Raw genomic sequence first — 23,114 nt, forward strand, 5'->3', positions numbered from 1 at the left:
AAATATAATTTAGGGTTCTTCAGTTTTAAACCTATAACGAATATAGGAGGTGTATTTTACTCATTACCATGATGTGCCCAGTTTATTTTCTGACTTACTAAAGTTGTTTCCCTAAGCTGATGAGACTGGCTCATGAAAGGAAGGAGACAACGAGGGAGGTGGGAGATGAAGAGAGGGAGGTGGGAGATGAAGATATGAGCTGTCCAGATGCTTCTTCTTTCTAACACTATGATAAAAGCTAGGAAATATATCTGTCCATCTATTGATTAGAGATGTTTTCCCTGAGGGCTATAAAATATGAAGAAATACAGCCTGAAGTCATCTGGATTCTTGCAGCTGCAGCTGGGCCTGCAAAACTGGCTCGTTGCTTTTCCTTTTCTCTCTACCTTCCCTGATCCCTGATTTCTACAATAACTATCCTTTCTTGACAGCATACTACCTACCAGGCCCTTTGCTAAAAAAGCCCTTTATTTCCATTCTTACATATTTATTTACTTTTCTAACAGTATCATTTTTATTTTTTTTTAATTTTAATTTTAATTTTTTTTGTGGCAAAGACAGAGAGAGTCAGAGAGAGGGACAGATAGGAAGAGAGAGAGATGAGAAGCATCAATTCTTCGTTGCAGTTCCTTAGTTGTTCATTGATTGCTTTCTCATATCTGCCTTGACTGGGGGCCTACAGCAGACCGAGTGGCCCCTTGCTTGAGACAGTGACCTTGGGCTCAAGCTGAAGAGCCTGTGCTCAAGCTGGCGACCTCGGGGTCTCGAACCTGGGTCCTCCACATCCCAGTCCGACGCTCTATCCACTGTGCCACCGCCTGGTCAGGCTCCATTCTTTCATTTAAGCTTATAAAAACCCTATTAGTGAGGAATGGGCACAAAGAGATTAAGGGATTAAGTACCTGAGCAAGATAAGTGATCAATTTGAGATTGAAATAAAAATTTGAAAAATTCCGAATTTTGTGCTCCAAACCTCACATCTCTTCCCTTCTCTATTAAGACTCCCTGTTACCAGAAATTCGTCCCTCTCCTCTATGTATCCAAACAAAGTCTTCTTTTCAAATTTCTCCCGCCATAATTTTCATGCTGTGGCAATGTGCAATGAATATGTTAACTGTACTGTGTGGGCATAACTAAGGGATGCCTGACATTTTATGGCAGCTCAGCTAACTAGGGGCAAAAGACATATTTAGAAACAATGTTAAATTTAGAAATTAAGGCCCTGGCTGGTTTGCTCAGTGGTAGAGCATCGACCCAGCATGTGGAAATGCCATGTTCAATTCCCAGTCAGGGCACACAGGAGAAGTGACCATCTACTTCTCCCCCCCCCCCCTCCTTCTTTCTCTCTTTCTCTCTCTCTCTCTCTCTCTCGCCCTCCTGCAGCCACAGCTCAACTAATTTGAGCACGTTGGCTCCAGGCACTGAGGATGGCTCCATGGAGCCTCTGCCTCCGGTGCTAAAAATAGCTCGGTTGTGAGCATGGGCCTGACAGGGTTGCTGAGTGGATCCAAGTTGTGGCACATATGGGAGTCTGTCTCTGTATCTTCCCTCCTCTCACTTAAATTAAAAAAATAAAAAAAGACAAATTCAAGATTAGGCTATAAGTAATATATATTACGGCAAGTTAGTGTGCTATTAACATAAAGCAGTGATTTTCAACTGATGTCCTGTAACAATTTTTAAAACAGGCAATACCTGATTATTTAGTCAGTGACACTGCCCTAAATAGGTATAATTTTGATTCATTTACAGATTATCAAACAAAAAAATAACAACAGCTGCCTGATGTAAATGAATCAAAATTATACCTATTTTTTTTTTTCAGATTGACAAAATATATATTTTTTGGTGTGCCATAGAATTTTAGTAATTAGGTTATGTGTGCAATGGGGTAAAAAAGGCTGAAAATTGCTGACATAAAGATATATAATAGAATGAAACACAAAGAAGTGAAAACATGTTTGCAAAAAGATATTAGAAGAATGCTTGTATTATCTTTATTCATAGTAGCCAAAAGATGAAGACAAGCCAAATCATCAACAGGAGAAAAGAGAAATGACTCTGCTATATCATACAATGGAATACTACTCAGCAAGAAAAAACTACTGATACAACAAACATGGGGGAATCTAAAAAATTACGTTCAGTGAAACTAGTCAGACTCAGAAAGAATAGATAGTATATTACTGAGTCTATTTAAATGGCTTTCACTACAGTTTAAATTATGGTGATATAAATTAGAACAGAAATTAACTGAAAAAAAGCACAAGATAATTTTCTTAAGTAATGGAAATGTCCTTTGTATTGACTAGGGTGTTAGCAACATGGGTGAACAGATTTATCAATACTCATTTGACTGTACACTTAAAATCTGTTAATTTCACTGGATTTAAATTTTACCTCAATAAAATCAAAACAAACCGCGGTAGAGCGTCGGCCTAGCGTGCGGAGGACCCGGGTTCGATTCCCGGCCAGGGCACATAGGAGAAGCGCCCATTTGCTTCTCCACCCCTCCGCCGCGCTTTCCTCTCTGTCTCTCTCTTCCCCTCCCGCAGCCAAGGCTCCATTGGAGCAAAGATGGCCCGGGCGCTGGGCATGGCTCTGTGGCCTCTGCCTCAGGCGCTAGAATGGCTCTGGTCGCAATATGGCGACACCCAGGATGGGCAGAGCATCGCCCCCTGGGGGGCAGAGCACCGCCCCTAGTGGGCGTGCCGGGTGGATCCCGGTCGGGCGCATGCGGGAGTCTGACTGTCTATCCCCGTTTCCAGCTTCAGAAAAATGAAAAAAATAAAAATAAAAAAAATAAAAAAATAAAAAAAATAAAAATAAAATCAAAACAAACCTTCAACACCCGAAGATAAATACACATATTCATAACCCACGGCCTACTCCTCCTGAGTCTTTGCCCATCTTAGGCTGTGTAGTTTTTAGACCTACTGTATTTTACTGACACTGGAAGGTGCTCTACTTGCCTATCTCACTTTGATCAAGTTGAAAAATTGCTAAATTTTCTAAATCACATAATACTAACTCTGAAGGGTCTTAGTTCTCAAGAAAATTGAATTCAACTATGAACATCATCCTTAGTCTAAGTATTTTGAGATACAGCCATTCTTGAATCCATGTATAATGCTTTCAGATTTTATCCCAAGTCATTTGTGTAACACTATATGTTTATTCTTTAGTTTGGTAAGGGTATATTTGTGATCACCATAACATTATTTTGTTTTTCAGAGAATCTCTACAAAATTTCTTTATATTCACATTCAACAACTGCTAGTATATAGTCCAATTCCCAGGATAATGACTAAATGTGTGTACATATCTTTAACTACCTTTTTTTTTTTCTTCTTGGAGACAGAGGGGGACAGACAGACAGGAAGGGAGAGAGATGAGACGCATCATTCTTTGTTTTGGCACTTAGGTTGTTCATTGATTGCTTCTCATATGTGCCTTGACTGGGGGGCTACAGCAGACCAAGTGACCCCTTGCTCAAGCCAGCGACCTTGGGCTGAAGCCAGAGACCTTGGGGTTCAAGCCAGCAACTTTTGGGCTCAAGCCAACATCCATAGGGTCATGTCTATTATCCCATGCTCAAGCCACCAACCCCACACTCAAGCTGGTGAGCCCATGCCCAAGCTGGCAACCTCAGGTTTTTGAACCTAGGTCCTCGGAGTCCTGAGTTAATGCTCTATCCACTGCACCACCACCTGGTCAGGCTTGACTACTGTTTATACTGAGTTTGTCAGGTGACCTCTAAAAGCATCTAAAACTCTACCATTGACTGAGGTATTTCAAGCTAACATGCCTTCTCTAAATATTTTTACAACAGTGGTAAAAACTTTAATGATTCCATTTCCTGAACATGTTGATTTTGCATGCTCTTCAGTCATGTAAATAGACCGTTTCCTTCAATTGCCACCATGTTTTGCATTATCCTGAACTTTGATTTCTTATCTTGAAGACAAAAGATTTTCACCTTTAGTGTGTGTTCAAAATAAAGAGAGCTCTGAATAACTTAAATAGAAAGTAATTTCCTCTTTTTATGGCAAGATAATTGTTATTCTGGCCATTTTATTAGCATAATATTCTCCCAGTCCACCAATGCTGTTGTAAAAGAAAGCATTCTTTCTTTTTTTTATAGCTGAGTAGTATTTCATTGTGTATATGTACCACAGGTTTTTATCCACTCATCTACTGATGTGCACTTGGGCTATTTTCAAATCTTGGCTATTGTAAACAATGCTGCAAAAAACAAAAGGGTGGATATATACTTTCAAATTAAGAGTTTTGGGTTTCTTTGGATAAGTACTCAGAATTGGAATCACTGGGTCATAAGACAATTCCATTTTTAACTTTTTGTAGTAACTTCATACTGCTTTCCACAGTGGCTGCACCAGACTGCATTCCCACCAACAGTGCATAAAGGTTCCCTTTTCTCCACACCCTCACCAACTCTTGTTATTTGTTGGTTTATTGATGATAGCCATTCTGACAGATGTGAGGTGATAACTCATTGTGGTTTTAATTTGTATTTCTCTGGTGATTAGTGGCATTGAGCATCTTTTCATATGTGTATTGGCCATCTGTATGTCCTCTTTGGAGAAGTGTCTAGACAGGTCCTTTGAACATTTTTAAATTGGGTTGTTTGCTTTCTTGGTGTTAAGTTCATTTTTTTATAAAAGATTTTATTCATTTTAGATGGGGGGAGAGAGAGAGAAAGAGAGAGAGAAGGGAGAAGAAGAGAGAGAGAAAGAAGAGAGGAGGGGAAGAGCAGGAAGCATCAACTGCCATATGCACCTTGACCAGGCAAGCCCAAGGTTTTGACCTGGCGACCTCAGCATTTCAGGCCAATAGCTTTTCCACTGCACCACCACAGGCCAGGCGAGTTGCATAAGTTCTTTATAAATTTTGGAAATTAACCCCTTATCAGATGTATCATTGTCAAATATGTTCTCCCATTTAGTTGGCTGTCTTTTCATTTTGTTGATGATTTCCTTTGATGAGCAAAAGCTTTTTAGTTTGATGAGTCCTATTTATTTATTTTTTGTTTGTTTCTCTTGCCCATGGAGGCATGTCAGAAAAAAAAATTGCTACAAGAAATGTTTGAGATTTTACTATGTTTTCTTATAGGATTTTTATGTCCTTTTAAATACTTTGGTATTTTAATAGAAATATCGATTGCTTTGGGTAGTATGAACATTTTAATGATGTTTATTCTTTTTATCCAAGAACACCGTATATACTTCCACTTATTTGTACCTTCCTCAATTTCTTTCTTTAGTATCCTATAATTTTCTGAGTATGTATAAGTCTTTTACCACCTTGATTAATTTTATTCCTAGGTAACCTATTTTTTGTTGTTGTTGCAATTGTAGACAGGATTGTTTTCTTAGTTTCACTGTCTAAAAGTTCATTATTGGTGTATAAAAATGCCATCAAATTGTGAATATTGGCCCTGGCCGGTTGGCTCAGTGGTAGACAGTCAGCCTGGCATGTGAAGTCCCGGGTTCGATTCCCGGCCAGGGCACACAGGAGAGGCGCCCATCTGCTTCTCTACCCCCGCTCCTCCTTCCTCTCTGTCTCTCTCTTCCCCTCCCGCAGCCGAGGCTCCATTGGAGCAAATGATGGCCCGGGCACTGGGGATGGCTCCTTGGCCTCTGCCCCAGGTGCTAGAGTGGCTCTGGTCGCGACAGAGCGACGCCCCGGATGGGCAGAGCATCGCCCCCTGGTGGGCGTGCCGGGTGGATCCCGGTCGGGCGCATGCGGGAGTCTGTCTGACTGTCTCCTCGTTTCCAGCTTCGGAAAAATACCAAAAAAAAAAAAAAAGTGAATATTAATTTTATGTCCTGATACTATACTGAATTTATCAGTTCTAGTAGTTTTGTGGTAAGTCTTTATAGAGTTTTCTATATAAAGTATCATGTCACCTGCAAATTGTGAGAGTTTTACTTCCTCGTTTCCAATTTGGATGCCTTTTATTTTTTCTTCTTGTCTTACTCCTGTGTCTAGAACTTCCAGCATTACCTTGAATGAGAGTGGTGAAAGTAGACAAACATGTTTTGTTACTGTTCTGAATAGAAATGCTTTTTTAGTTTTTGCTCAATAAATATGATGTTGGTTGTGTATTTGTCATATGGCTTTTACTATGTTGAGGTTTTTCCTCTCTTTTCCCACTTTGCTGAGTTTTTTTTTTTTTTTTTATCATAAATGGGTGCTGGTTTTTATCAAGTGTTTTCCCTGCATCTACTAGTATGACCACGTAATTTTTATCCTTCATTTTGTTTAAGTGATGTATCATGCTTACTGATTTGTGAATATTAATTATACTATCACTGTATCTGCAGAATAAATTCCACTTGATCATGGTATATGACTTTTTTAATGTAATGCTAGATCCAGTTTGCTAATATTTTGTTGAGGATTTTAGCAGCAAGGTAACTATTTTAGGGGGAAAATACTTAAAAGTAACATTACGGTATTTTCTCCATGTATCTTAATTACCCCTTCTTCATTCCTTAAGGACATAATAGGCCCTATCTTAATATCTGGAATGGGGTGAGAAAGGGAAGCTCTAGGTAAAATTTCACAATTTACCTTTGGCATTTTAGTTATCCATACAATTAATTTTTGTTTTGGACTCCTTTTTTGCTCCTTTTTCCCAAAGCTGTGTTTACCAGCTGCTTTCTACTACTGACCTTTACCTTCTTGTTCCTAGTCTACCTAGTACAACCCCAGCCCCATAAAATAGTTGATCCTTGCTATCATTCTCTTCTTTATTTTAAGAGGTAAATATCAAGTGAAGAAGACCAACTACTGAGTCATAACCCTGTCTCTGTACTTACTATCTGGTACCAGCAAATAAGAACAAAGTCATAATCATATTGGGAAATTTTAACACATTTTTCTTGGTAGTTGATAACTCATTAAAAATATGAAAAACATAAACAAAATGATTTATAAAGGTAACCTAGCAGATATATTTAGAATACTGAAGCCAACAAACTGGGTTATAGCAACATTCTAGCTATAAATAAACCAAGTCTCAAAGAATATTAAAGTACTGAAATCACAGAGGCTAGGTTCTAATCACAATGAAGATAAAATAAACAGCAATATAAAAAGACAGGAGGAAATCAGTACATGCAGAAGCACAGAAACACAACCCTGGAAATGAAAGATTTTTGGTTAGCAAGAGATGAAGATATGTTCAGTTACCTAAGGCTGTGTGGGATTTCTGTAAGGGTTATCAGCAAAGTGAGGATATCTGGAGAACTGATTCTGTAGCCAAACAGCCAGTCCTTGTGAAACTGGAATGCTGTTCATTGCTACTTAGGAATTAACAAAATATATTAATATCCTAACATCACTCCAGTAGCTGTTGTTTCAGAAACAAGCATCTGTTGTTCTGTTCTCTGGTCATTGTTCCATTTTAATGTTCTTCTCTGTCTCTGACTCTCTGCTTTGCTTCTAACCTTTTTTACTTTCATGATAGATAATTGATTTCTCATGGCTTCTACGTCTCATAGCTTTTGCCTATAACCTTCTCTCTTACGGTTTCTGCCACTGCTTACCTAACTTTGTTTCTTCTTGTGTGTTCTATGTTTAAGTTACTCAAGAGAAATGATCTGACCATGTTAGCTAGTCATTATTCTAATAGAAAATGCCTAAAATTGGCAAAATATATGCAATCAGACCACCTGAAACATTACTAGTCTTTCTCATGTCCATGCTATAGATGACTGGCTTTGGGCTAAGTGCCAACCTCTAATTCAGGATTGCAAAGTGACTTGATACAGAACATGGCAACTTATAGACAAGATCTCTGGTCCTTTATTTCACAAGACTGACTATGGGTAGGCACTCAATTTCTTGAAGCTCTGAGCAATAGAAAAATAACAGCTAAATTTGAGACAACACATTTAATGTATACTTAATATAGTTTTGTTTATATACATTAAGTCAAAGATTGTTATGCAATAGATGTCAGGCTCCCAAACAAATTACTGTAATTGTTATAGTAGTCTGCAATTTTTCCTATTTGGTGGCTGTGCTTGGTAAACTCTCATTCACTAGTATATTGTTTCTGTTTATATAAAGAAAATGAAAGAATGGGTAAATGTATTTATTATAATAAACCATGATATACAGTAATGGGAAAAGAAACTTTTCTAAATAACCATGAAATCAAAGAGTAAGTTGCTCACAAAATTACAGAATATTGAGAACTGAGGCATTAAAAAATATAACATATCAAAACCTGTAGAATGTAGATAAAGTAAATAAACTTAAATGGATATAAGAGAAAAGAAATGCTACAATTAATAAGCTAAGCCTCCACTTAAAAGTTTATAAAGACAGCAAAATAAACCTATAGAAAGTAAGAGGAAATACTAAAGTAAAAAACAAAACTAGGCCCTGGCTGGTTGGCTCAGCGGTAGAGCGTCGGCCTGGCGTGCGGGGGACCCGGGTTCGTTTCCCAGCCAGGGCACATAGGAGAAGCGCCCATTTGCTTCTCCACTGCCCCCCCCCCCCACCCTTCCTTTCTGTCTCTCTTCCCCTCCCGCAGCCAAGGCTCCACTGGAGCAAAGATGGCCCGGGCGCTGGGGATGGCTCCTTGGCCTCTGCCCCAGGTGCTAGAGTGGCTCTGGTCGCGACAGAGTGACGCCCCTGGTGGGCGTGCCAGGTGGATCCCGGTTGGGTGCATGCGGGAGTCTGTCTGACTGTCCCCGTTTCCAGCTTCAGAAAAATAAAAAAGAGAAAAAACAAAAACAAAAACAAAGAACCAAAACTAATGAAACAAAAACAAAACGAGAGAATTACCAACATCAAAAGTTGGTTTTTTGAAAAAAACAAAATGATAAAACTTTCAGTGGGAATGAGAAAAAGTGAAGATACAAATAACTTATATGAGGACTGAAACAGAGGAAAATACAACTGATATTTCAGGTGTTAAAAAAAAATTGAAGGATACTATAAATTATTTGGTGCTAATTAATAAATTTCAACAGAACAAACTTCTAGAATAATATAACTTACCAAAATTGATTGAAAAAGAAATAAAATATAGAATTCCTATTAATATTGTATCACCTGAATTTAATCACAAGAAAACCCAAGTGGAAGAATAGTCTACAAAACTATTGGCCAATATTCCTCAAATAAGTCAGTCACAAGACAGAGAAAATATAAGAAAGTATACCAGATTAATCTAAAAAGAGATTTAAGGAATATGAATTGAATGTAATGTGTGGTCCTGAATTTGATCCTGGAAAAGAAGAAAAAGGTTATAACACAGAATATTCTTAAGACAAATGATAATTTTTTTTTTTTTTAGATGAAAGGAGGGGAGATAGCAGGATCCACCTGGCAACCCCATCTGGGGCCAATGCTCAACTATAAGCTATTTTTAGTGCCCAAGGCTGATGGCTCCAATGGAGCTTTCCTCAGTGCCCAAGGTCACAAGCGAACCAATCGAGCTACTGACTACAGGAGGGGAAAAGGGAGAGAAGGGAAAGAGGGAGTAGGGGAGAAGCAGATGGTAGCTTCTCCTGTGTGTCCTGACGAGGAATTGAACCCAGGATGTCATACACTAAGCCGATACTCTATCTACTGAGCCACTAGCCAGGGCTGACAACTGATAAAATTTAGAAATGAATTGTACATGAGTTAGTAGTATATTACATTTCCTAACAGAGGCAGATTTAACAGTGGGCACACCAGGGGCGCGCCCTTGGCCCCACAAAACCCCAACCTTACACTTTTTTTCAATAGACATCAAGTTTGGTTTCACATGTGCAATTTTAATATTAATAGTACATAATATTTTTTATTTATTTAAAAATATGGCTAACGTGTATTTTTATTTTCCCTGTCTCTCTCTCTTTTTTATTAAGGGGCCCAATATTTTCTTCTATGCCTTGTGCATCAACCGACCTTAATCCACCTGTTTCCTAAAGTTGATCCTTGTATTGGGGTTAATAAGAAACTATCTTTGTTCTCAGTCAATATACCCTGAAGTATTTAGGAATAAAAGAGCACAATGTTTATATCAAATGGTCTAGAAAAAAATGTGTATCTATTTATATATGTACCTATGTACAAAAAGAAGAAATGATAAAGTAAATGTGCCAAAATGATAATTTATGATTCTGATGAAGAGTATATGGGAGTACTGTATATTGTTTTTATAGTTCTTCAGTGAATTTTTTATTATATTTCAGAAGCTTGATAAGTTTGCCTTTCCCGTATTTCTTCAATTCACCTGGAATTGAATTTTATATAGTATTTTCTTCCACAAGTATACTCAATTATCCCAAATCATTTATTGAAAATCTCACCTGTTCCTTGTCAATTTGTATATGTTATGTCCAAATTAGGATATATCATGTCTGGCCTTTCTCTTCTGTTTCATCTACACTAAAATTAAGACCTCTAGTTCATCAAAAACCAGCATAAAGACAGTGAAAAAACAAACCATAATATGAGAGATTTATTTATAAACATAACACAGAATCAGTATTTAGAATACACAGAAAACTATTATGAATCAAGAAGAAAAAGAAAGGTAATCCTTTAGAAAAATGGGCTAAGAATTTGAAAAGGCACTTCACAAAGAGGAAATCTACCTAGCCAATAATTATACAAACTAGTGCTCAACTATGCCAAGTCATCAGAGAAATGCGAATTAAAACTACAATGATATACCATTTTGCATCTGTCAGATTGGCAAAATTTAAAAATTTGCAAATATCAAAGAGTGGGGCAGTGTTTAGAGTAATAAGAATTCTCGCCTGACCATGCGGTGGTACAGTGGATAGAGCATTGGACTGGGATGCAGAGGACCCAGGTGTGAAACCCCAAGGTCACCGACTTGAGTGAAGGCTCATCCAGCTTGAGCGCAGGGTCGCTGGCCTGAACGTGGGTTCATAGACATGACCACATGGTCACTGCTTTGAGCCCAAAGGTCTCTGGCTTAAAGCCTAAGGTCGCTGGCTTGAGCCCAAGTCACTGGCTTGAGCAAGGGGGTCACTGGTTTGAGCAAGGGGTCATTGGCTCAGATGGAGCCCCCGGGTCAAGGCACATAAGAGAAGCAATCAATGAACAACTGAAGTGCCATAACTATGAGCTGATGCTTCTCATCTCTCTCCCTTCTTGTCTCTCACACTTAAAAAAAACAACAACAAACACATCTGCAAAATGAATACTTCTTTATGTAATCCATAGACAAAATAAAAAAGTGATTAGCATTAAATATTTTGCTGTATTTTTACGGTTTGCAGTAGTTTTTTTACAATGTTTCCTTGAAAAACAGGGTGATGGAGAAGTAAAATTAGAACATTCATAACTACAATTTTCAAATGATTTTTAAATAGCTAGACAGCACTAAAACAGCTCCATGACAATCCTTTTTCTGGCCAGCATCCTAAAATAATTACAGTTCTACCATAAAGAGCCAACGGCTAATTCAGTTACTCCTTAATCACACTGTCTTTGCAATAATAGTTTATTTGAATTTTTTAAACTTCTCGCTTTTGTTGTTGTTGGTTATTTTTTTGTTTGTTTACTCAAATTCTGAGCATGTTCAGAATACGTAGTTGATAAGGTTTGGCCCTCAGTATCCATGGGTTCTGCAGATTCAACCACCCACAGATCAAAAACATTCCCCTAAAAAATGCTCTATTGTTGCTGACCACGTGGTAGAGCAATGGATAGTGTCGATCTGCACCTGAGACACTGAGGACTCAGGTTCAAAACCCTTGAGGTGCCAGCTTAAGCGCAGGGTCACCGGCTTGAATGTGGGAACAAAGACAAGACCCCAAAGGTCACTAGCATAAGCAACAGGTCACTGGCTTAGCTGGAGACCCCCCCCCCCAATCAAGGTACATATGAGAAATCATCAATGAACAACTAATAGTGCCACAACTACCAGTTGATTCTTCTCGTCTCTCTTCCTGATTGTCTATTTCTGTCTCTCTCACTTAAAAAAAAAAAAAAAGATACACCTGACCAGGCAATGGCACAGTGTGGATAGAGCGTCAGACTGGGATACGGAGGACCCAGGTTTGAAACCCTGAGGTTACCAGCTTGAGCGTGGGCTCATCTTGTTTGAGAAAGGCTCACCAGCTTGAGCCCAAGATTGCTGGCTTGAGCAAGGGATCACTGGCTTGGCTGGAGCCGAGCCCCCCAGTCAAGGCACATATGAGAAAGCAAGCAATGGACAACTAAGGTGCCATGAATTGATGCTTTTCATCTCTCTCCCATCCTGTCTGCCTGTCCCTATCTGTCCCTTTCTCTGTCTCTTCTGTTAAAAAACAAACCAAACAAACAAACAAACAAACAAAAAGCCTCACATAGTGCTGGTGGGAGTGAAAACTGGCACCACTTTGGAAAATAGTGTGGCATTAACTAGTAAAACTGAAGTTATGCATATTCTATGACATAGCAATTTTCCTCACAGGTAATTACTTCAGCAAAACTATTATGACAGAAAATGTGTCCAAGAATGTTCACAGCACCTTGATTTGTATTAGCTACAAGTTAGAAGTAATCCTAATGTCCATCAACAGTAGAATGGACAAATCCGGAGTATATTTAAATGAAATATAATAAATATACAGTGAAATATACAGCTACTGACAAAATATAAATTAATCTCACAAAATCTTCAGTGGAAAAAAGGTACAAAAGAATACCTACTGCATGATTTCACATATATGGAATTCAAACACATAGGCTGAATAACACTACAGGTGGTAAAACTAGAGAAGAAACTTACCACAAAAAAATAGGATAATGATTACTCCTAAATGTCAAGGAGGGAATAGAAAATGGGAAAAGCAGAGAGCAGACTTCTGTGGTGTTAACATTTTTCTATTTTTGATCTGGGTGATTGTTAAAAGGGATTTCCTTTTAATTTTGTTAAAATGTGCCTGTTTTATGAATTTTTCTGATTTTGATTTTATGTTTTATAATTAAGAAAAAAAAAAGAAGATAAACATGATGTTTTTGATTTTCCTGAACTACTAAGGTCAGGGAAATATAGGTAGGTACATAGTACATAAGGTGAAAAGTCAAAGGTTTAATATTTTAAAACTCCTTGACATGAAACACAGTGAAACTGTACGAACTTTCTGCACACTGGAAAACATGTATGTCTAGACTACTCCCTCTGTCCTGCCACATTCATAATGTATGTCCCTAAATGAGGTGAGGGAGGAGAGGGGAGGGGAGAATAAAGGAGAAAAGGTTGGAGAGATATTCTATATTACTTTGAGATGGCTTTCTAGTTCCTGATTTCTGTTCCTAATGAGAACTGGGTGCATATAATTATATATTTATATAAATATATATGTAAATAAAACTCCTGTTCTTGGTTTCCCAGGCCAATTTGTATCATATATTTTTCTATTTTATTTACATTTAGGTGGTTTTTCTTACTAGCAGGGTCTGCAACTAAGTTAGGTCATATGGTCAATTGTATTTCCTATTATCTTTAGAACTCAGTAACAAAATAATAAATGTCTCTTTTCTGATTTATCAACATATGAAGTAAAAAATCAGACTTTTTACTCATAAGAAATTTCTGAAGATAAATGACAATACTAATTGAAATGTTCTAACATCACTTTTCTTTAACTTACCCTCAATGCATGGTTCTCTTGTGCTAACAATAGTCTTAGATCTTCATGTAGTGTTATAACTTCCAGAAATTGTCCCCATAGAGCCATTAAAAGTGAGCAAAGTTGTGCAAGATTCATATTTATAAGTTCTGCCAGTTCATCAGGATTTTCTATTTTCTGAAATGACAAGAAAAGAACCTTCAGTGCTCTCTGAGACTTACTATAATACATCTAATTATAATACAGTAGTGAAAATATTAATATAAAGGCAAAATTTTTAGTTTAAGAAGAAACATATATCTCTCTGTGTGTGCATATATGTGTAGAAAGAGAACAAATGATCCAGAGCTTTCTTCTATTTGACAGTTATAGCAATTTTCAACAACTTAAGTAATATTTTAATATCTGAGGTATCTTATAACTGAAATAATGTCAAACACAATACAAATTACAAATCAGTTTCTATAGCGCATAATCAACTTTAAATATTAAGATACTGGGAATTTTAAACACATGTACAAATCATGCTTAAAGTCATACAATTTTAAAAAGGTAATAAAATCTTTTTTTTTTTTAAGTGAGAGGAGAGGAAATAGTGAGACACTCTTTCATGTGCCTTGACCAGGATCCACCCGGCAACCCTCACCTGGGGCCAATGCTCGAATCAACAGAGCAACAGCTACCCTCAGTGCCTAGTCCGGCACTTGAAACGCTGCAGGAGGGGGAGAGGGGGTGAAGCAGATGGTTGCCTCTCTTGTGTGCCCTGACTGGAAATTGAACCTGGGATGTCCATATGCTGGGCCAATGCTCTATCCACTGAACAAACCAGCAAGGGCAAAATCTTAAAATAAGATTTTTTCCCCTTCAATCAACGATGTAAGGTACTTAAAAGATTTGTAACTTCTTATAAGGACTGAGGTAGTGGTGGGACTCAGCCAGTTTGCACGGGTTCAGGAGAACCAATACCTACCATATTTTCCCATGTATAAGACGCAATTTGGGGGGAAAATTTGGGGTCTAAAAACTGGGTGCATCTTATACAGTGGTTGTAGATTTTTTTTTACTTGCATTTCCCATTTTTTTTGCACTTGCTTTTGTGCTCATTGTTGAAGACACTGATTCATCACCAGACAGAGATGAGGACAAGCTAATGGATGGGAGTACTGACAGTGATGAGGAGTTGTATGAATTTTATGATGAATAAAACTTGAGTTCAATAACTTTACGTAATACATTTTTCCCCCCAAATTTCAGGCTCCAAAATTAAGGTGCGTCTTATACATTGGAGAGTCTTATACATGGGGAAATATAGTAATTTTTTGTTGAGTTTGGTGAACGGTTGTTAAAATGGCACTTGTAATCAGGGTTCTCTCTAAGGTGGGTGCCTAGGCAACTGCCCAATGTGGAAATCACAAACTTACATTCCTTACTCCTTTTTAACGTTCATCTGTGCAACAGTGTATTCTAAGCGCCCACAGTAATGTTCATTCTGTCCACTGGTGAAACATATTTGACAGAACTATGCTTGTAATATTTGTTTATTCATTTCATAAAACTCATTACGGTTTATCTTTGATGAAACACTACATTTTAATTCCCTTGCATTTATTACTTCAGTAAACAAACATATAACGTAGTAAAGAGAAAAAGTACCAAACAACCAGGGGGTGACAAGCTGTCATTGGAAATATCTTAAATAACAGTTTTATTGTTTTCTGTCAGGTATTATTTTTTCATTAATATTTTAAAGCCCTTTCTTATAACATAATCGAGTTTTGTGTACCTCTTTTATTGGTCTTATTTAAGTAATAAATGCATGAAATAATAAACTACCTTTCGGTAGTTTTTTTATACTAAAAATGGTCATAAGAGCAGAGAACCAGTTGCTAAATTATTTGAATCCCACCACTGACTGAAGTACTTTGTAAGGTACTGCTTTTCCATCACTCTTATGTTCCTAGGTTTTATTTTGCTTGTGATAATTCTTTTACAGAGTTGTTAAAACATTTCTTTCTCTTTCTAACATGCATCCACTGTTTATTAAACATATTTTAAATGCTAGAGACTAACATTCCACAGATACAAAGGTTAATATGAGAAGCTCACAGTCAAGTGAGGAAAGAAAGGTGGATAAACAATTATAATATGCTAATATGGGTGTTCTAATAGTGGTTTTAAATCATTCCATTTATTTGGCCCTGGCTGGTTTGCTCAGTGGTAGAACACTGGCCCACTGTGTGGATGTCCCAGGTTTGATTCCCAGTCAGGGCACACAGAAGTGACCATCTGCTTTTCCATCCCTCCCCTTCCCCTTTCTCTCTCTCTTCTCCTGAAGCCATGGCTTGACTGATTGGAGCTCGTTGGCCCTGGGGTGCTAAGGATGGCTCCATGGAGCCTCTACCTCAGGTGTTAAAAATAGCTCAGTTGTGAGCATGGGCCCAGACAGGTGTTGCCAGGTGGATCCCAGTCCCAGTGCATGTGGGAATGTGTTCCTATCTCCCCTCCTCTCACTTGGAAAATGAAGAAAAAAACATTATTCCATTTCTTTAAGTATCACCTAAACTGATGATAAAAGGAGTACTAGATTATACTATGGAATTAGATTATACAGAATCTTTTAAAAGGCATTTGGTATTTGCCTGACCAGTGGTGGCACAGTGGATAGAATGTTGACCTGAAATGCTGAGGTCGCAGATTTGAAACCCTGAGGTCGCTGTTTGAGTACAGGCTCATCCAGTGTGAGATGAAATCATGGACATGATCCCAAGGTTGCTGGCTTGAGCAAGGGATCACTGGTTTGGCTAGAACCCCTCAGCCAAGGCACATATGAGAAGCAATCAATGAACAACTAAGGTGTCACAACTACGAGTTGATGCTTTTCATCTCTCTCCTTTCCTGTCTTCCCCCCCCCTCAAAGAATAACAAGACTATAAATCAGAATGACTGCTTCTGTTCTGAACAAGCATTTTTACTAAGACAGGTTTTTCTTTAATTCACTGAGGCAGCAGCCTGTTTTCAGGCAGATAAAATATTGCTGCAAAAATCTGTCTTCAATTCTAGTATACTAGTAAATCGACTCTAAATATATAAATAGATGCTGATTTAATTTTCCTATCCCAAAGAAGGTAGATGTAATCTGTTCACACTGAAGTTAAAAATCATTCCCTTAGTTTTAATTATCATCTATATAGCAAGGATGGTTAAATTTATATCTTTAGATCACATCTCTCTTATCTCCAGTATTAACTACTGGATGACTGAACTTGGACATAAAAATAAAGGTGCTCAAGTTCAACTTGTGCCAAATCATACTAACTATATCTCTATTCTCCCTTTCTAAACAACAAAACCCCCAAACATTGCTTATCATATGATACTCTTATTTTAATTTCTTTGGGAAGTCTACAATTCAGCAAGTTTCTCTTCACCCACCCAAACCAAGTTTCCATTTATCTACCCTAACTCAGAGAACATATTAGACAAAATTCAGCAAAATTAGTAATAAAAATAGTCTTTTTTTCACTTTTGTTACCTTAGTTACTGGTACATAGTAGTCACATAATAAATATTTACTGAATGAACAAAGAATTATGGGCTTCAGATAAGGAAAAAGCTCCCAGAATTTATGCATAACTCAGAAAATGCTAATTCCAGAATTCTGGAATGGAACCTAACTGTGTCAACCTGTAATAAATATTAATTCATTAACATATAATATATATAAAGATAAAATTTTTGATTATGATAGAACCACAGCTTAGTAGTTGATCAAAAGACATTTGACTTGGGCTTGAAGTTAAATTATATTATTCTGCATTCATATAAGTAAAGTAGCAATTGATCCAAAATGTGCTTTTTCTTCAGTTTACTCAGAGAATTTCTGTACAGATTTTTAAAGCACCACTTAAGCATATATATTTTTATAAAATGATATTGTTCAGAAATGAATATTTATTTTATTTCAACAGATCAAGTTTTTGCAGTCTTAAAAATGATGCCTTCAACAAATGTTTGATGACGTGGGAAAATGTTCATATTGTAATATTCATTGAAAACAGCATAAAATAAAGTCTTGTTTGTAATCAGACAAGATCGGTGAATGCTGTGAAAAAGTATATATAAGACAAGATAATATATGGTATTTGAAAAAATATGATACGTATGTAACATCTTATTCCTGCGTTTATATATATTTTAAGAAGGATGATTATTAAGTTTTCTTAGATGTAATTTTTAGAATAGGAAACAGAATTTACTCAAATAACTTGATAATGTGAATTTTAAAAATCCAAATACCTTAACTTCTTCACATAGTTCTGTAAGCCGAGCTTCTACATCCATGTCCTCTGAAAGAATTAGAGAATAATTAAAGGGAGTATTTCAGTGTTAGATCTGAAAACTATTTTTGAAATTATATAAATTAAATTACCTTTTAAAAACCAGGAGGTTAAGAAATATTTGGATGATATCTAACAAATAAATTTCAATATAATGTATTTTCATAAACACATTAATCATGTAGGTTGTGATAATTCTATGCTATTAAATAGTGTGTTTCAGTTCTCATAAAAGACTAAAATAGTCAAGGAAATATTGACTATATACCTAAAGTAACTTGCACAATTGCATCACAGAAAAGAAAAACAATATAACTTTTATTGAATTTCACATATTGTAAATTCCACTAAAGCATAGTATTTTGTGTTATATGTGTACATGCCTTGCTTTCTATAAAAACTATTACTAAAAAATTCAAGTCCAATTAATTTTTATAAACAAAATGTATCTAAAACACACCTGGAAGTATAGACTATTTAGTGAAAATGACAAAATACTTTTCAATAAAAAGTTTAAGTTTCTAATTTAGTTTAATATTCAGTATACTGTAAATCCAGAAGGGAGTAAAAAATTTTCATATAATCCTACTTTACAGGATTACAACAATCTATAAAGGGGACGTAGAGATTAATTTACAATTAAAATGGTAATATTTACAAGGGAATATAGAAACTAACAAAATGAAAGATTTTTTTTTAGGAAAAAAATTTCCTAAGATCTGAAATACCATATTTAGATACACTTCATTTTTAATCAGAAATTAAACCAAAATGAGTTTTCCTAAAAGAACTATAATAGCATAGTTGTGATCACACAAAATTCCATGATCTTGTTGCTCAGAGTTTAATTGATCATGCTCACACATAGGCAAGAATACTTTCTGTAACATGTCTGAATTCACTCATCAGCTCAGTCTCACAAGGTAGACGGAATGTTTACTACTTGATAAAAAGATTTAAATTTGATAAAGTAAACCGTTAAAATTATGTGGTAAATATAATCAAACTAGGATTGAACAACAGATAGTCTGTTGGTAACTAAAGCCAGTAGAAGATATATACTTTGTAAGTAAAATTGTATTTAGTTAATAAAATGTACCAAGAAACATCACAAATTTGGTCAACCCACTGATAACTGAAGAAATTTTCTAAGACTTCACAGATCATTTCATTGTCAGATAAATCAGAGGCTTCTACAAATTAAGTTCCTCCCCCTCAAAAGCAGAAAAATAGCAGCAGATACTGTATTAATATCATAACTTTCATATGCCAACATGTTTCACATTACTCATGAACTTGTCCTGTGACAGAAGAAAATGTTAATTTTAGTAGTTACATATCCTATGAATTTTTTAAAAATAAAAACTTTTTAAAGCTTTGAGTTTTGATAGATTTTCTGATCCCTACATACAAGATCTAAATTAACAAACTGGTACACCTGCATTATGGTGATAGTTACTCTAATGTAAATAACATCTTAACGTTTAAAAGCAAAACTTGACATCAAAATTTTTGCGTTCAAATGATTTCAAAATCATTTATGAGTGTTACTTGAGTTTAACATTCTATTTTAATTAATTTGTTCTTCTTAACAAGACATATATCAATACAACTTTATAGAAATGTATAAATTTATTTATTTTGGCCCCTAGAACATACCCTTCCATATTTTTCAAATATACATACGTATACATATGTATGAGTTTTGGAACATAAACAGCATTCTGTTAAATTATATAGAATGCTCACATGTAAATCAATAGGCTGACAATACAATAGTTCAAATGAGAAATATATACATATATATGTTATTTGAGTTTATTTTTTTTAATTTTTATTAAATTTATTGGGGGAGAAGTATATTTTTATTGCTTAAAAGAACACTAACATGACATAAATGATCACCAGCAAATGCTTTAATTTTAGTTGTTTTATATGAAAATTATATTCCAAAATAATGATTTAATAAGTCTTCAACGTTTTTTCTTTCTGGTAAGAAAATCAAATTCTCTCTTAAGCCTTAGTGAAAACTGACCCAAAGTAAATATTTCTGGGCTACTTTTCATCAGGGAAATGTTAAGGATTCAGGCTCCTAATTTCCTTTTGTTCATACTCCTAAAAAGTAAGAAACACTGTGACCTTTTCATTTCTATAGCCTTTCATAACCTTTTAAAAATGTCATTGTGATTGTCTATTCAACACAAAATAAAAACGTTGGATATACTTATAAAGAGATAGTAAATTAAGTTCTATTGCTATTCAAGAACAAAAGTCTAACATATATGGGGAAATATATCAATAAATTATGAGATTAAAATAATTCCTTTAAAATATATAATATATCTGGATAGTGGTGATCCAGTACTACTTTGCTTTTCAAATTTAAAATAAAAAATGCAAATTGATGCTAAAAAACAAAACCAGATACTAAAGATGTTCTCTTCTTTATTTCTGAAATGCATAAAATCAGCTTCAGTTTTTAAACCACATTTCATTATCATTAGTCCTACCCAAAGATAAACAGACTTTGAACAAATTTGAGGCAGTATCATAAACTCCACAAATTCTGGCAATAAAGATGGTTTCCAAAAATTGCTATTTGTGGGAACTCAAAACAGAAGATGAAAAGAGTCAAAGAAATCTGTGCATTTACCATTCCAAGTTTGAAATAAAAACTTTAATATTACAAATTAAGAAATTAAACAAAGCTTATCTACAAAACCAAATTCTAAAAGTTCTTATATAAGGGTGGCAGAAACATATTAATAAATATATATTTATAAAATTTGACACTAACTGAAAGCAAAATTTCAAACTAATTAAAAGGGATTATTTACTTAACCTATTTGTAAACATACCTAGACAGGTGTCTTTCTGGGTTCGTGGTTGTTTTCTTCTGAGAAGGCGCTCATAAAGGACCTGCATGTTGGCCTTGGCTAGTTGTAAGGATTGCACACAGCACTAGTTACTATACTCCTTTTACAACAAAATTTACTAGAATTTTCCAAGTTGTTATTAACAGACTTAGCACTGATCTGATAGTACAGTTTGATTAGAACACTAAAGCAGAATGTGTGAGTTAATTAGTTTATTAGAATTACAAATGATGTACATTCAAATTTGTTAATTTGTTCTCTATTTAAATCTATGCACCACTCAACATTTCATAATCTGTATTTTTATGTTTTAATTTCTTAGACTCAGAATTTTAGAGTTGGCAGGGATCTCAGAGATCAGCTAGGTCAAACTCTTGCTTTTTTATAAGTATAGATAACAGGGCCCAGAAAGGTTACATTTGCCAAAGTCTAGATTCCAGAACTTGTGACTCCCTTTTTTCAGTAAGGGCTCTTTGCACCAAACCAATATTTAACTATATGTTTATAAAAATGTACATCATTCATCTAGGAGAAAATAAAAAGGAAAAAGCAGAAAGGAATTCAAGACATATTTTAAGACAGTGTAGAGTTTAGATACATTATTCAAAGCATGGTAGAGTTTAAGATTTTGTATATACTTATTTGAAAACTCAAGAAATAAAATTACAACCTTTAATGAATAAATACTTTTAAGTCCACTTATTAAAACTGGTGGATATGATATTTAGTCAACAGTGTTTTATGGAAGTATTATCTAGTGCCTATAATTTAATTTTGCTAGAATAAAAATATTCCAGTTTTATTTTTAATATTTAATAGTATTTTGAGAGGTTCTCCTAGAAGATGCGGTCAAGAATAAACTCACTATAAATAGAAAAAAAATCTAAACAGTAATGACAAGTTTAAAAATAACAAAATTATTTCCAACAAATATTTATTAAAGATGAGTTCTGACTTTAAAAACCCCTAGGAAACTGCTCTAAGCTATGTGCTGATGTCTATATACTCTTCAAGTAACAATAAAAATTGTTCTGTTGTTTAAGTCATTCACTCATTCAACAAATATTTTTTGAGTAAATACTATGAATAAGGAGGTACTAATAATTATATTCTACCACTATTATTTACTTATTAAAATTAAAGTCTAGGTTTGCTTTAGAATTTTATTTTCTGACAAAATATATTAAAGCAAATAATCTGAAATAAAGTTGACATTCTTTAGTAAATGAAATTCTGAAATTAAATATAAGGGCTCTCTTAATTATGAAAATTTTTTATATTACATGTAAAAGCCCAAAGTAGTATATATGACAAAAAAAAAGCGATCCTGCCTGATCTGTGGTAGTACAGTGGGTAAAGCGTTTACTTGGAACTGAGGTTGACGGTTCGATAACCTGGGCTGCCTGGTCAAGGCACATATGAAAGTTTATGCTTCCTGCTCCTCCCTGCTTCTCTTTCTCTCTTTCTCCTCTCTCTAAAAATGAATAAAATCTAAAATAAAAAACAAAAAACAACCCGAGAGAAAATTAAAAGCCTTATACATAAATGATCATACTGAAGTTAGATTAGTAAAGTAGCAATAAATTACTAATACTATCTAAGCTATTGGAAATAAATCTTTGCCTCTGAAAATATATGCTTTTTTTTTCTTTTTTTTTCCAGAGACAGAGAGTCAGAGAGAGGGATAAGGGACAGACAGACAGGAACGGAGAGATGAGAAGCATCAATCATTAGTTTTTCGTTAAGCGTTGCAACACCTTAATTGTTCATTGATTGCTTTCTCATATGTGCCTTGACCGCGGGCCTTCAGCAGACCGAGTAACCCCTTGCTCGAGCCAGCGACCTTGGGCTCAAGCTGGAGAGCTTTTGCTCAAACCAGATGAGCCCTCGCTCAAGCTGGCAACCTTGGGGTCTCGAACCTGGGTCTTCCGCATCCCAGTCCGATGCACTATCCACTGTGCCACCACCCGGTCAGGCACATATGCTTGTTTTCTTTAAACATTAGTTCCTTTTAGAAAGAAACATTTTTAAGGTAACGTGGTTAATTTGTTTTTTCATTTGCAAATATAAACCTATTTGAGAATTAAATGCTGATAGACATCTTCTTTATACAGGCATACACAGGCCAATCTCCTATGTGACTCTCTACAATTCAAACCACAAGAAGCCCCATCTTGCAGGTGATTTTCTCTCCTTCATCCCCATGCCGAACCGATTATTTATTAATGGAAAGGGAGAAGTCAAAGCTCTTTAACGACAGAGACCCTATTCTTTCTTCA

General features: G+C 35.6%; 1 protein-coding gene across 10 annotated transcripts in view; it reads right to left on the bottom strand.

Annotated features, from left to right (window-relative positions):
* FAM135A (family with sequence similarity 135 member A) overlaps window positions 1-23,114 on the bottom strand; it is a 109,084-nt gene that overhangs the window by 26,808 nt on the left and 59,162 nt on the right. For 6 of the 10 annotated variants that reach the window (XM_066359084.1, XM_066359090.1, XM_066359087.1 and 3 more), the window contains 3 exons: window positions 20,818-20,895; window positions 17,919-17,968; window positions 13,644-13,799 (listed from right to left, as the gene is read on the bottom strand). In XM_066359084.1, the coding sequence (XP_066215181.1) occupies window positions 13,644-13,799; window positions 17,919-17,968; window positions 20,818-20,895 (284 nt within the window). Of the gene's footprint in view, window positions 1-13,643; window positions 13,800-17,918; window positions 17,969-20,817; window positions 20,896-23,114 lie in introns of those variants that run through there. The other 4 variants (XM_066359091.1, XM_066359088.1, XM_066359085.1 and 1 more) reach the window with 2 other exon arrangements.

The sequence above is a fragment of the Saccopteryx leptura genome, chromosome 1 (assembly GCF_036850995.1).
Source record: "Saccopteryx leptura isolate mSacLep1 chromosome 1, mSacLep1_pri_phased_curated, whole genome shotgun sequence".
Taxonomy (NCBI): domain Eukaryota; kingdom Metazoa; phylum Chordata; class Mammalia; order Chiroptera; family Emballonuridae; genus Saccopteryx; species Saccopteryx leptura.